Below are 13,239 nucleotides of genomic sequence, written 5' to 3'. Positions count from 1 at the left end.
AAGTTTCCTTTGCTTTCCTATTCCAAGTTGTACCTGCTTTCATCCTGAGATTATATGTTACTCTGGTACCTTGAAAACTCAAGTCACTTGTAACCAACCATCTAGCAATTCTGAAGTTCCCCCAACATTGACTCCAAAGGGTAGCTTAACCAGCATGGACTCCTCCTGTCCCCTTCCACACACTTAGGTCAACCAAAACACTGGACACGAGCCCATTGCAGCAGTTTAATTTAATAAAATAAAATTAGAAGAGCAAAAAGTTACATTTCCAAAGTACCAAAACCTGCAACCGGCTCTTGGCTCTTGGGAGCAGAGCCCGGGGGATCCAGGAGCAGAGAGGGTGGTGGTGCTGGGTGGGGCTCTCCCCTCCCCCAGCACAGCACCCATCTTTCAGGGACTCCTGTGAAAGCAGCACTTGGAGCCTACAACACTTGTGCTTTTCTCACCAGAGTAAGAACTGTAGGTCTCTGGGAGGGAGTCCACAAGGGTGGGCCATTCAAGGTAGGGGACAAGCACAGGTGTGTTGGTGGCAGAGCCCCAGGGCAAGACCTGAGGGGACTTGAGAGGGGCCTTAGGAGGAGGTACCTCTGCCCTCCCAGCAACCCTCTCCACCACTGAGGAAGGTCCTCTACCCTGGGGCTCAGAGGGGTGACTTAAGGCAAAGGGGAAGGCTGCCTCCTGGACTCCACCCCAACCGGCAGAGCTGGTCTGTGATACTGAGAATCTGCATTCTGACCTTGAACCAGCCGCCTCGGAAGTTACAGTAGAAGAGGGAAACTGGTATGGTGAGGTTCTTGTGTGACTACATCCCTCAGGCTCAAACTTTCTGCACAGGGGACTCGACAGGCACAGCCTTCTTTCCCCGTTGCTTTAGTCGGCCTCGGGCGTAGACTCTGAGGAAGAGGGCAGCAAAGACCACAGCCACCCCCATACCCCCCACCACAGTGACCGTGTGGCCGTACAGGAGGCAGGAGAGGAGGATGGCGAAGGCCTGGCGGAGGGTCATGATGATGGTGAAGATGGCAGCTCCGAACTGCCCGATGGTGTAGAAGATGAAGAGCTGGCCACACGCAGAGCACACAGAGAGCAGGAGGGCGTGCGCGGCAAATTCGCTGTGTCGCCCCATGAAGCGGGTCCCCTCCAGGAGGGCCCCCTGCTCCAGAAGGGAGCCCACCGTAAAGAGGCAGGAGAAGAAGTTGACCCCAAACATCATCTGCACCGAAGACATCTTATAGGCGAACAGGGCATCCTGCCAGTTTGAGGTGAAGCTATCAAAGGCAATGTAGCCTGCCAGCAGGATGAGGCCGGACAGGGTGGTGGCCGGGGAGCTGCGGGGCTCTGGCCCGCTGGACAGCAGGAACATGCTGACCCCGATGGAGATGAGGCCGGCCGTAAGGTATTCCCAGTGCTCGTAGCTGCGCCGAGACACCAGCTTTCCCATCAGCATGACCGGGATCACCTTCGAGGCCTTGGCCAGCACCTGGGTGGGGAAGCTGACGAACTTGAGCGCTTCGTACTGACACCAGCTGCTGAGCACGTTTGACAGGCTGGCAAAGGAGTACCGGTACATGGGCGCCCCGTGCCGGGGCTGCTTGCAGAGGACACAGTAGAGGCCGGCCACCAGCAGGGCCAGCACTCGGTTCATCAGCACCAGGAACTGGGAGTCTGTGAAGCGCTCACCTGGCGATGTGGCAGTAGCCCCGTAGCTGCGGGTCATCACTCTTTCCTGCAGCACTCCCCAAGTCAGGTAAGACACCTGGGGGGGCAGGGCACGGGGGATGAGGACAGAGAAGATAAGAGGAGGAAAGATGGCCAAAAAGATTTCAACCTCTCTCTTCCTCAGAAAGAGGTCTAAACGATTTAAAGGACAGCATGTGTATTTCAGTCCCTCTGCAGTGATTAGAAGTTCCCTCTCCCCTCCAAAGCACGGATTCACCTCGAAGAAATCAAGCGTGTGTGTGAAACAAACGCTGTAGGCGCGCCCGGTCCCCGTGTGCCCCTCACAGGGCTAGGTTACAGCCGACTCCATCCCGTGTATCTTGCTATCTATTCTCCGTCAGGGAGTAAGCGAACCGGACACCTGTTCGGCACATGTAGCACTAGTAGCGCCCGCTCCAAAGTGCCAAAAACTCCGCATTTTAGCTCCCTCTCACATGCGGCAGTGGGGGAGGGCTGAATGGCTTCCCCCGACTTTGATCAGTGGGTTGGCAGTACATGAGACCTCACTGCAGGGGGAAGTGGAGGAATGGCACTGAAGACATCACAGGAGAGCAAGAGAGAGGAGGAAAGACAAGACTAGCAGTTCCGACCACCTCTAAAACGGTGGTGCTATGAGCCCCTTGGAAGAGGGGGCCACATAACACAGTGGCCAGCAAACTGCTGGGACTGGCAGGGTGAAAACTTTGGTTCCACACCGGACCTGTCCACGGGCCCTGACCCAGGCAGAGAGGCAGAACCTGCCTACCTACCTGGAGCCCCGCAGCACAGAAGAGCAGCTTCAGGGCCTGCCAAGTGGGAGTGGTCTCTGCCGGCTCGGTCCGGGAAGCCAGAGGAACCTCGTCGGAGGCCTTGGGCTCATTGCCAAACACACAAGTTTTCACCAGGGGGAAGCAGAGACCCCTGCCTAAAAAAGGCGCACAAGGTCAAGATCCAATATTCTCCCTAGCACCTCCTCTTGCCCAGAGCAGCCAGCGGCCCTGCTGTCAGACATGCAGGCATCCCTCCCTCCCTTTCCAGGCCACATCCCTATTTGGACTGCCGGCCAACAGTCATAATAGGGACCTAGCACGCTTCCCCACCCTTTCGGCACACACCTGTCTCCAGGTAGTTCTTCCGCTTGAAGTACTGCACCAGCAGGTAGCCAGGTACCATAAAGCTGGCGTAGCCAGCAGCATTCACCAAAAAGCGGAAAAACCACAGCTGCGTCCATGACTCTGGAGGCGCTTCGGGGGCCTCCCCACCTGCCCCCAGGGAGGGGAGCGCAGCCAGCACCACCACTGCCCACCATCTGCGGGGACAGCGGACGTTGGGATTAGGGCGCAGTTCCTCATCCACTCGGCCCTCCAGAAGGGACTACACTGGAGAAGGGCCCGGAGTCTCCCCGCCCCCCTCAGCTGCAGCCTAGCCCGGACAAAGAGCCTCTCTCTCTCTCGGGGGGGAGAGGGGGGCGGCGCGGGCCAGGCGGGGCTCCCTCCCTCCTCCGGGGCGGACCCGCCCCTCTGGCCACACAGGTTTCCTCTGTTCCCTCCAGCGCTGGCCGGCCGCTCGGGCCACAGGCGGCGCCCCCTCCTCCCGCCCCGCCCTCCAGGATCCCGGAGCGCCGGGGTTCCCAACTCCTCCGCCCTGACATTCCCGGACCCTCGCGAGGAGCACAAGTCCACGCCGCGCCCCTCTCCCCGGCGGCTCCCGGGTCCGTTCTGCGGGCCTGCCGCCGGGCAGCTGGGACCCCGCCCGGCCCCTCCGTGCCCAGCAGCGGCAGTCACGTGGTCCGGGGGCTCGGTCACGTGGGCCTGCCGCTCCCCTAGCCCCCCACCTGGCGTCCATGGTCCGGGCCGCGTGGGGCGGAGGGGGGGCCGGGGAATGCAGTCCCCGGGCCGCGCGCTCCCTCCGCCGCCTCCGGGAGCGGCCGGCGAGCGAGCGGCTAGCGGAAGTGCCGCGCTCTTCCCGCCTCCCTCCCCGCAGCCGCCCCTCCGCCCCCAGCCGCGACCACGCAGCGCCCCGGGCCGCCGGCGGGCCACAGCGCCCCCGCGCGGCCCGGAGGGAGACGCGGCCTGGTATCCGGGAGCTGGGCTGCCCGGGGCAGGGAGCGCCCCCTCCCCCAGGCCGTACACGCGGTGCTCCCCGCTTCGTCGTCGCCCTTAGCCCACACAATCAACCCGGGAGGTAGCGGTGCCCCCTGCCATCTTGGGACGGGGACACTGAGGTTGTGCGTCCCAGGCACTTCCTCTTATGAACCCCCTTTCCCGTTTTCTGATAAGATGTCTCCTACTTTTCTCCGATAGGCTGCAGTTCGGTCCCAACTCCCCTAAGACCTTCAGGCTCTGCATGGCCCGCCCGGCCCATCTACCTCGCCCACTTCCCCGCCCTCCACAGAGTCCCACTGGGCTGCTCTCAGTTCCTCTAATTCACCAGAGGCCTTCCCGTGAACGCTCTCCCCACAATCCCTGACTCATCCTCGAGTCCAGGTTGAGAGGACGCTCCTGGAAGACCTCCCCTGACCCTCCCAAAGTGTGGCCCTCCACCAGCTTGTGTTCTCCTCCCCACTCTTCTTTGCCTTCACAGAAGCCACTGCAGCTTGTAATTGCGTATTTATTTGGATGTGTGACTTTAATGGCTGGCTCCCTCACTAGACTAGAAGATCCAAGTGGCCAGAGATTGTGTTGGTTTATTCCCCCATATCCATATTGACCGTTTTCACCTCACAGGGACTTCAAACGTGTGTGGAATGAAAGGAAAAACATACGAAGCCATAGCCCTCCACAGGCTGGCCTTTCTCTCCAGGCTCCTCCAGATGGCCACCTCCAGGGCAGTGGTGATGCCTCCCACCAGGGGTCTTCTCATTCAGGGCAAGGGTTTTTCCAGACAGAAAGGCCTGAGGCTGGTAGCCAACCCCCCGCCCCTACACACACACACACCCTACCTAGCAAAGTCCTACCCTGCCCAAGTAGCAATTTCCTTCTCTCTGTCTCTACTGTAAGGTCACAAGGCAGGCCTATCTAAAAACCCCTGATGCACGCAGACATGCACGTGCGCAAAACAACTGTAGGGGGGGATCTTTTTAAAGGTCTCTGCTGTTTTAGTGTCATGTTCTTGAAACTTCCCCTTCCCCAAAGGGTCAGTTCAGGGCCTTCTGTGTGAAGTCTTTAAACAACTGTGTTTTTTAAGAGTCCTCAACAGCAGTGAGGTGGGACCCGTTAGGGTCCTGCTTGCTGATTTCATTTTCTCTCCTCACTCAGGAGAGTCCATGTTTTCCTATGGGTTGGCAGCGTCGGGCTGACCCAACGCGGGTAGAAACAAGAGCCCTTGCCATCTTCTAGAGGCAAACAGGCTTTGCCCAGAACACCTGGGGCGTTGGGAGTCTTCGAGAATCTCCATCCACCTGAGAAAGTCTTCCTTCCAGACTGGCCTTCTCTCCCTTGTGATCCCTCCTCTCAGCTTAGGGTCGTACTGGCCCCAGGCTGTGGCCTCAGCAGTCCCCAGGACACCAGAAGGGCACACTGTCTGGGCCCAAACTTCAGCAGCTATGGCTCTGGCTTCCAGATGTGAAGAGATGGAGTCTCCGGGGCCCCAGACTCTGCCCTGGCTTCAGTCGGCACACAGCAGTGGCTTCCCGGAGATCTTCAGGTCATCAAAGGGCAAAAGAGCAAAGGGCTGAGAAAGAGAATGGAGAGAAGCAAGATCAGGGCCCATGGGGAAAAGGCAGCAGTGGAGGAAGGGAGCTGCAGAGATAGATTGGGTCGTTTCCTCCCCACCAAATGACAACGTGGCAGCCCCTCTGGGCTAGGCAGAGCCCTGAGGCCTTAGGCAAGCCCTTACTCTCTAAGATATCAGAATATCAGAGCTCCCACCCTAAGGGTGATCTAGCCTATGTGTCTGGTTTTTTGGAGGGGGGGGGTTGGGAGGGGTACTTAGAAAACATCTTGAATATTTTTTTAAGTAAGCTGTAGGCCCAATGTGGGGCCTGAACTCACGACCCTGAGATCAAGAGTTGCATGCTCTATAGCCTGAGCCAGCCAGGTGCAATATATTTTTACTCTGAACACTTTTAAATGGGAAAGAAAGTACAGGAAATCTAGGCTCTATCTTTCTTAAAAAATTCCAAGACCTGGAAATACGGGCCCACGTTCCTCCTCTGCAACTCTCTGCTGGAGCTGAGTAGAGTGACCCTTGGGCATTAACTCTGGTCTCTCACAGGCCCCGTCACCCTGTCTGACACCAATCCTGCCTCGCAGATCCACTACAGCTGCAGGACTCCTGTTAGAGTCCAATTTGGGCTCCCTGGTCTTGACCAACTAAGAAAACAGAGGGGCAGAGGCTTGCCCTAGGTCCCCCAGTGGGTGAGTGGCAGAGTCGTGGGTTACACCCTGGGATCCCGACTCTTTGGCCCTTTCAGCTATTACGGTGCCTGTCTCCGCTATAGGTGTGGAAGGTCCTGGAGAGCAGAGTCGAGCCTATGCCTCTTACATCCTCAGCCAGGTCCTGGGGAGTCTCGTCTTCCACGTTGCGCAGCAGGGAGTCAGCGCCGGCCTCGCACAGAGCGGAAGAGATGCTGCTGAGGCCCCGACCTGCTGCAAGGTGCAGGGGTGTGCACCCGTTGAGCATGCGGGCGTCCACCCGCGCGCCGGCCTGGAGCAGGAACTGAACTAGGCCCCGCTCCTGGGTCTCCACAGCCAGGTGCAGTGCTGTTTTTCCACTGGTGCCCTCCTGGAGGGGAAGAAGGAGATCAGCCAGGGCCCGCGAGAAGAATCGAGAAGAATTGTGCTGGGCCTGGGCCCTGCATAAGGAAGAGGTGAGTGCCACCACTGCTGCCCGCTAGGCAGGGAACCCAGGGCTGGATCAGGCGGCGGGCAGGCCCTGGGCCGGGCCCTGATTGGCCCCCTCACCTGCGTGTCAATGTCCGCTCCATTCTGCAGCAGCAGTTCCATGAGTGGCCGGTTCCTCTGCAGGGTGGCGATGTGGAGACAGGCCAGACCTGGGATGGGGTGAGGGCGGGGGCTGCTAATCTGCATCCACCAACTCTCTTTCTCCGTCTCTTTGGGGACCTCCCTACCCCTCGGCCCCAAGGGACTCACTGCCCACTCAGTGCCTCTGATCACAGGACTGTTAGAACACAAACTCAAAAACCCCCTCAAAAGTCTGAGGGGAAAGGAACTCAAAGTTTCCACCTTTTCAGAGTCATGTTATTGAAACTTTCATGCTTCAGGGGTTAGGTTGCTGAGTGACACCCCGCAAGCACACACCCTCCCCCAACATACGTTCCCCTCCCCCTTCCCTCTCCCCCTCCAAACTCTACCTGCCTTGAAGCCCCTTCCAAAAGCCACCTTCTCCAGAGCTCTCCAAGATCCTCAGGCCCCAGCCCCTCCCCAGGGGTCACCTCCTGCCCTGTACTTCCCTAACCTTCTTGCCGCCACCCCCTTTCTGGGGTGGACACCACCCCCCTCACCCCCACCCCCCGCCTACAGAACTTGATTCAAAGTGACATCCCTCACCTCTTTCAAGCCTCTGCTCAAATGCTGCTACTCCTTGAGGGTTTCCCTGGCCACTCTCTTTAAAAATCACACCCACCCCCACACCTCACATTCTAGTTCGCAGTCTGCTCTACTTTTCCCTCAGAGCTTACGGCTTGGTAACCTACTAGAGAGCTCACTTCTTATATTCAGTGTCTGCCTCGATCATTCTCTGTTCACACAGGTAAGTCCAGCTCCTGGAATAATGTCTGGCACCCAGAAGGCCGTCAGTACATTTTTGTCGCGTGAATTAAGGAGTTCGTCTAACCTCTGCTAAACTAAGTATCTCGAGGGCAAGGTTTAGCTCTCTGTTTAGCACACAGCAGGCTCTCAGTAAATTCAAATCAAATCCATTCATTCATTCATTCATTCATTCATTCAGCAAAGATGTACTGAGTACCTACAGGCTTAGAACTGGGGTGCACTGGTGGGCAAGCTGTGAGCCTCCTTTGCCTGACAGTGGGGTCTGTCGCTTGTCCCTTCCTCATCCCATGGGCCCCGAGGCTGCCCATACCTTGCCAGTTTTGCAGCTGGAGGTCCAGGGAGTGAGGTGGTCCTCGGCCTGGCTCTGGCCGCCCCTCCAGCAAGCAGCGGGCACAGGCCAGGTGCTGGCGCTGGCAGGCCACATGCAGGGCCGTGTCACCGTGTCTGTCCTGTAGCCCCCGACTGGCCCCCTTGAGCACCAGGGCCCGAACGGCCCCCGGCTGGTCCAGATGTACGGCCAGGTGAAGTGCTGTCTGTAGGCACAAAGGGTCCCGGGCTGCAGCAGCATGCTCCCACATCCGAGAACATGCTAGGGTGGACACGGGAATTACCAGCTGCCAGCACCTTGATTTTATTGAGGGCAGCTCATAAAGGCGACGGCCCCATCTTCCAAGAAACACCTTCCAAACCCCTCCCTCTGGCACTGCCCACCACCCCATTTCTGGGGGCGGGGTGGGGGAAGGGGACCCCGATCTTCTTGTAGGTCCCCTCGGCCCCTGAAGAAAGGACATCTGAGGGCAGGGAAGACCTCTATTATCCATAGGGGCCACGTGACAAGGAAGGGCTGGAGGGAGGAAAGGCAGAAGCACCAGGCAGGCAGTCTCAACCCGGCCTACTCCTCTTTTAAGGCTCCACGCAGACGCCCCCTCCTGTATTAATGGTCCCCAGAGACACCGGATCCCACAGCAGCTGGGGTCACAACTCTGGTCGCCCTGCTCTGAGGTCGGGCGTTGACAGGAGTCCCCTAGCCCAGGCGCCAGCACCTTGTGGGCAGAGGCGTGTCTTACTTGCGTGCAATAGCATCAGCTCCTATCCCAGGGCCTGGGATATGGTTTCCCGGGCACGCAGCCCAAGTGCGCACGTGTGGCTGCTGGGAATGGCTGCCAGGGCAGATGTGGGTATCTGGACGTACCCCAGGCCCTCCGCCCACCCACCTGGTACAGGTTGTTCTGAATGTCCAGGACCTCCTGGGGCAGCAAAGCCAGGCAACAGAGCAGCACGGCTGGGGCCTCGTGAATCACCGCCAGGTGGACCAGCCTGGGAGAGGGAGAGGGAACAGGGTTTAAGTGTCAGGGTTCGGGCCAGACATAGTGAGCTAGGGTCTGGGGTTAGAAGGAAGAACACATCAATCTCTAAGAAGTCTCCGGTAGGGTAGGTGTAGGAAGTGAGAGTTGGGGCCAGGAAGTGAGGGCTGGTGAGGGAAGCCAGGATCCGGCGGGTGGGAGCTCCAAGTTCCCATCTCTGGCCTTCAGGGGGCCCTTGGCTGAGTGGGCGTGCGGGCAGGGTGCTGATGGGACTAGGTCCTTCCTGTTCAGCCTGCCCACACCCCACTCCTCCCTTCTGGCCCCAGGGCCCCCGCCGGCTGGGGTGCAGCTCAAAGCCAAACTGAAAGCTGCCGGGGTAGCACAGAGGTGGTTTCCGGGGCTGAGCTCCCCACCTCCACCAACCCCAATAGGGGGGACTGAGAGGGCAGGAGCGGGGTCACCCCCACTCCAGGCAACTCAGTGGTACACATCCCAACGGAGAGAACACAGATGCTCTTGGAAGAGGAGCCAGGAGACAGCGAGGCATCCTGTCCTGCTGCCTCTTCACAGGGGGTTCAAGAAGGTCACTCTTCAGACAGCACAGATGGGGCGGGGCCCCACCAGAGGCCCTCCACTCCGAGGACACTTCCAAGGGGAGGTCTGTGCGGTGCAGAAAATGTGCGTTTGTTGGGGGCCCGAAGAGCCTTAACCTCTTGCTAAGGTGGGAGGGGGCAGTTGGGAGGGGAAGTTCCAGTCCTGGGGTTTCCCCACATCAGGTGGGGAAAACGAAAGCCAGAGCTGGAGGGTCTAGGCCCATGACAGTTGCCTTGGGACATGAACTGCCTTGGGGGGTTGTCTGGGTAAAGGCCTGTCTGGGCTGGGGAGGGGGCTCCTCAAGCTTGAGGGGGGCAGGCTCCATGGCGGGCATCAGGAGAGGCCCGGGAGAGAGTGACGGAGGGAGGGAGGCAGGGAGGGAGGGAGGAACCGCTCTGGAAATCCCCTCGGCCAGGGCCTGTTCTCTAGGTCACATTCCTGCAGCCACCTCCCTCTCTCCCTGTCTCCCCTCCTCCCACTTCCTCTCCCCACTTCCATAAGTCCTACAGGCCAGACACCTCTGAGGGAAGACAGTGCCTCCTCTTCTCTAGGGACCTCCTGGGGAGTCCTGACACCTCTTCTCCACCGCCCCCCCCCCCCACAGTCTAGACACAACACCTGTCTTTTACTAGAGATGGTAAAGGCTTCCCCTGAGAGCCTAACAAAGGATGGCAGTGCCATAAGTCCCCAGTCCCTAGGTCAAAGGTCAGCCATAGGTATTCCACATGGAGCCCCCAAATTCTCGGTTCTGGGCCTGAGGGCTGGTGATCTGGGCAGGATACAAAAAGGCCTGGGATCGTTCCTCTCCCACTCCCTGGGTCCACAGGCTATCTTTGTCAAAGGCCACCCAGGATTCGGACCCTCCCATCTCCTCCAAAAAGCAGGTCAAGACAGACACCTGCTGCCTCCTCTACCCTCCCCACCCCCATTCATTCCAGCATCTCCAGTCTGGGACCCCAGGCCCCTCCACTCTGTTCTTCATCCACAAATCCCAGCCACCCCCTCTCTTGACAGTGTTTCTTCTTCCTAAGGGACAAATCCTCAACTGGCCAGACCCTTCCACACAAACTGTTTCTTACTTCAACTGCCTGCCCTCCCCCTCTTCCAGCCCAGTCCCCACCAAGCTCCACCTGAGGCTGGGGCAGGAAGGGTAAAGTAAAGGGGTCAGATAGGACAGCAAGGGGGACTTGGAGGGCTCAGGAGGTAGACGATGCCGGTAAAGCTGACTCCAGCCCTCACTTCCCCTTTCACAGCAGAGAAGGAAGTAAGCTGGGCAGCCAGCCGCCTGTCTGTCTGCTGGGGCAAGAGCCCTCCAACCTGGCTCACCCCCTCTTCCTCGGGGCTAGCCTCAGCTCTGCACCCTGGCAGCACCCGCATCCTTAGCTTCCTGACCCCTCCTGGCAACCTGTAACTGGCGTCTTTTGTTCCTTGAGACAGGGCGTTCTGAGGTCAGAGGCCGGGAATCCCAGATATTGAGCAAACAAGGATGCCCTCTCCCCCAGCAAGGGAAAAAAAAAAACACCCTAAAAACCTGGACTGGGCAGGGGAATTTTCTCCTCCAAGGGGTAGGTTACTGGGTGGCTTTCCAAGCTGCTAGCCGGGTTCCAGGTGTCTGGTAAGGGCCCTGCCAGCTCTGCCCACCTTCCAAACGGGGTGCAGAGAGACGATGCTGGGGCCTCTGGTCTGGGCCCGCCAGAGCTCAAAGGTGGGCTAAGAATGAAGTCGGGAGTTTGGAAGAGTGGGGACTGCCCCTTCCAGCGCGGGTGTCTTGAGGGCAGGTGGCTTCCCGGCCTGCTGAGGCTCCTGTCAGGCCCAGAGCCGGCATCTATTGGAAGGGGTCCCTGTCTCAGCCTAGACCCCAGACTCACGTGTCTCCATCCTCTGAGATGTAAGTGAGTGCTTCCAGCTGCTGAGGGCTCAGAGGCCCCGCGGCGGGGAGCTGAGAGCGTGGGGATGGGTCCGCGGTCTCCGTGCCTCCCAACAAGGGCAGGGGCTCAGTGAGCGACGAGGAGCCATAGGTGGAGTCAGCTCGCTCCCCATCTGTGTCTTCCTTCTCCAGTGGCTCCTTGGCTGTTCCCGGAGGATGGGTCCAGGGCTGGGGGCCGCCGCCGTCCGAGGGTCCGGAGGCCGGGGCCGGGGTCGGGGTGGGCTCGGGCAGGGAGCGCAGAGAACGCAAAGACTCGATGCCCGAGTCATACTGGCTCTCATCCGTCTCGTCCGGCCCCTTGCGCGCCTCCGACATGCCCGCGGTGCCGGCCCGCGGGGGCCAGGTCCGAGCAGGATCCGGCTCCGGGCTCCGCCGCGCCGCCTTTCCGGGTTGCAGGTCTGCCTTGCGGAGCTGGCGCCCGGCCCGGAGTGGCCTTCTTCCCGGGCTGCGGGGGCCCGAGGGGTCGGCGAGAAGCGCGGGCGAGGCTCGGAGCGCTGGCAGGTTCCAAGGCTGTGGCTACTCCGGGCAGCTGGACTGCCCAGTGGGACGCGCTCTCTCGCCCCGCCCCTCAGGCCCCGCCCCCGGCAGACGCTTCCGGACCGAGGCCCCGCCCTCCGGAATCCCCCTTACCCCGCCCTCTGCGTTGGCTCAGAGTCAGGGGTTACCCGGTCCTGAGTCACTCGTGCGTTAATTCACAGATTCATTCATTCGTTGGTTCGTTTGGTTCGTTCGTCTGTCCGTTCATTCATTCATCCGTCTGTCCGTCCGTCCATCCATTCATATTTTCCCCTTCCTTCTTTTTTTCATTCATTCCATGCATTTTCTTTCCTTCCTCCCTTTCTTCCACTTCTTCATTCATTTTTTCCATTCATTCATTCATTTGTTTGGTTTTTTATTTTTTTAATTTTTAGGAAAAAATTTTAACATTTATTTATTATTGAGAGACAGAGAGAGAGCATGAGCATGGGAGAGGCAGAGAGAGGGGGAGACGCAGAATCTGAAGCAGGCTCCAGGCTCTGAGCTGCCAGCACAGAGCCCAAATTGGGACTTGAACTCGCAAACCATGAGATCATGACCTGAGCCGAAGTCAGACACTCAACCGACTAAGCCACCCAGGTGCCCTTCATCCATTTGTTTTTAAAGGAATATTTATTAATCGTCTGCACAGGCTGGGCGTCTTGCACGGAGAGCACATAGGTGATGGGATGAGAAAACATTGCTTCCTATCTCTTGCCTATTTCTCTGTTTCTCTGTTTTTCTCATCTATCAGTGCCCAGGAATTTGGGTAGAGAAAGGGGATAAGATACCTCCTGTCTGTAAAGGAGCAGTTTTCCCTTTGGGTCCTGGAGAGAGGGTCTTCTACGTCAACTTTCCAGATCACATAGAATTGGGCATCAGGATGGATTTTTTCATTATTGTTCTTTTTTGATAGTAGGGTTTCGGGGTGCCTGGGTGGCTCAGTCGGTTAAGCATTCCACTTGGGCTCAGGTTATGATCTCCCAGTTTGTAAGTTCGAGCTCTGCGTTGGGCCCTGTGCTGACAGCTCAGAGGCTGGAGCCTGCTTCAGATTCTGTGTCTCCTCTTCTCTCTGCCCCTCCCCTGCTCATGCTCTGTCTTTCTCTGTTTCTCAATAATAAATAAACATTAAAAAAAATAAAGGAAAAAGAAAGTAGGCTTTCTCAGGCAGGCCGTTGTCTAAAAAAAAAAAAGCAGAGTGGTCATTCTTCACAGGGATGAAACACAGGCCCTGTCTGGGTGGTTACAACATTTGGTTGCCCCTAGCAGTCAGGGAAGTTTAGTTCCTCCTGGTGGGGCCAGGATGGGGAGGCCCCAGACATGCTGGGCCATGCTCTGCTGAGGTCCCCACCACAGCCACAGTCCCAGTGCCAGCACATCTTTCCTCCTTCCTGTCCCTGATTTCCCTGGGTCTAAAGGCCTAGAGAGGCTATAGGCAAACTCCTCCCACAGAGTGAGCCCCAAACTG

General features: G+C 58.5%; 2 protein-coding genes across 4 annotated transcripts; both read right to left on the bottom strand.

The window, feature by feature from the left end:
* Positions 1-212: 212 nt before the first annotated feature.
* Positions 213-3,650, bottom strand: SLC35B2 (solute carrier family 35 member B2). 3 transcript variants are annotated; one of them, XM_039231127.1, is made up of 4 exons: positions 3,533-3,650; positions 2,814-3,007; positions 2,469-2,623; positions 213-1,756 (listed from the first exon to the last, which is right to left on the bottom strand). In XM_039231127.1, exons 1-4 carry the CDS (start codon positions 3,541-3,543, stop codon positions 818-820), a joined length of 1,299 nt encoding a protein of 432 aa, XP_039087058.1. In that variant the 5' UTR covers positions 3,544-3,650; the 3' UTR covers positions 213-817. The 3 variants fall into 3 exon arrangements, with proteins under 3 accessions (XP_039087058.1, XP_039087059.1, XP_039087061.1); XM_039231128.1 differs by lacking the exon at positions 3,533-3,650 and having other exon boundaries at positions 2,469-2,619; XM_039231130.1 differs by lacking the exons at positions 2,469-2,623; positions 3,533-3,650 and having other exon boundaries at positions 2,814-2,894.
* Positions 3,651-4,288: 638 nt separating this feature from the next.
* Positions 4,289-11,811, bottom strand: NFKBIE (NFKB inhibitor epsilon). Its single transcript, XM_039231259.1, has 6 exons — positions 11,197-11,811; positions 8,645-8,747; positions 7,741-7,963; positions 6,603-6,691; positions 6,184-6,423; positions 4,289-5,370 (listed from the first exon to the last, which is right to left on the bottom strand). Exons 1-6 carry the CDS (start codon positions 11,568-11,570, stop codon positions 5,305-5,307), a joined length of 1,095 nt encoding a protein of 364 aa, XP_039087190.1. The 5' UTR covers positions 11,571-11,811; the 3' UTR covers positions 4,289-5,304.
* Between the last annotated feature and the right edge of the window lie 1,428 nt (positions 11,812-13,239).

Source organism: Hyaena hyaena, unplaced genomic scaffold (genome assembly GCF_003009895.1).
Source record: "Hyaena hyaena isolate Hyena2069 unplaced genomic scaffold, ASM300989v1 scaffold_55, whole genome shotgun sequence".
NCBI lineage: Eukaryota > Metazoa > Chordata > Mammalia > Carnivora > Hyaenidae > Hyaena > Hyaena hyaena.
Note: the sequence above shows the minus strand (reverse complement) of the source record. Positions and strands in the feature narration are given on the sequence as shown.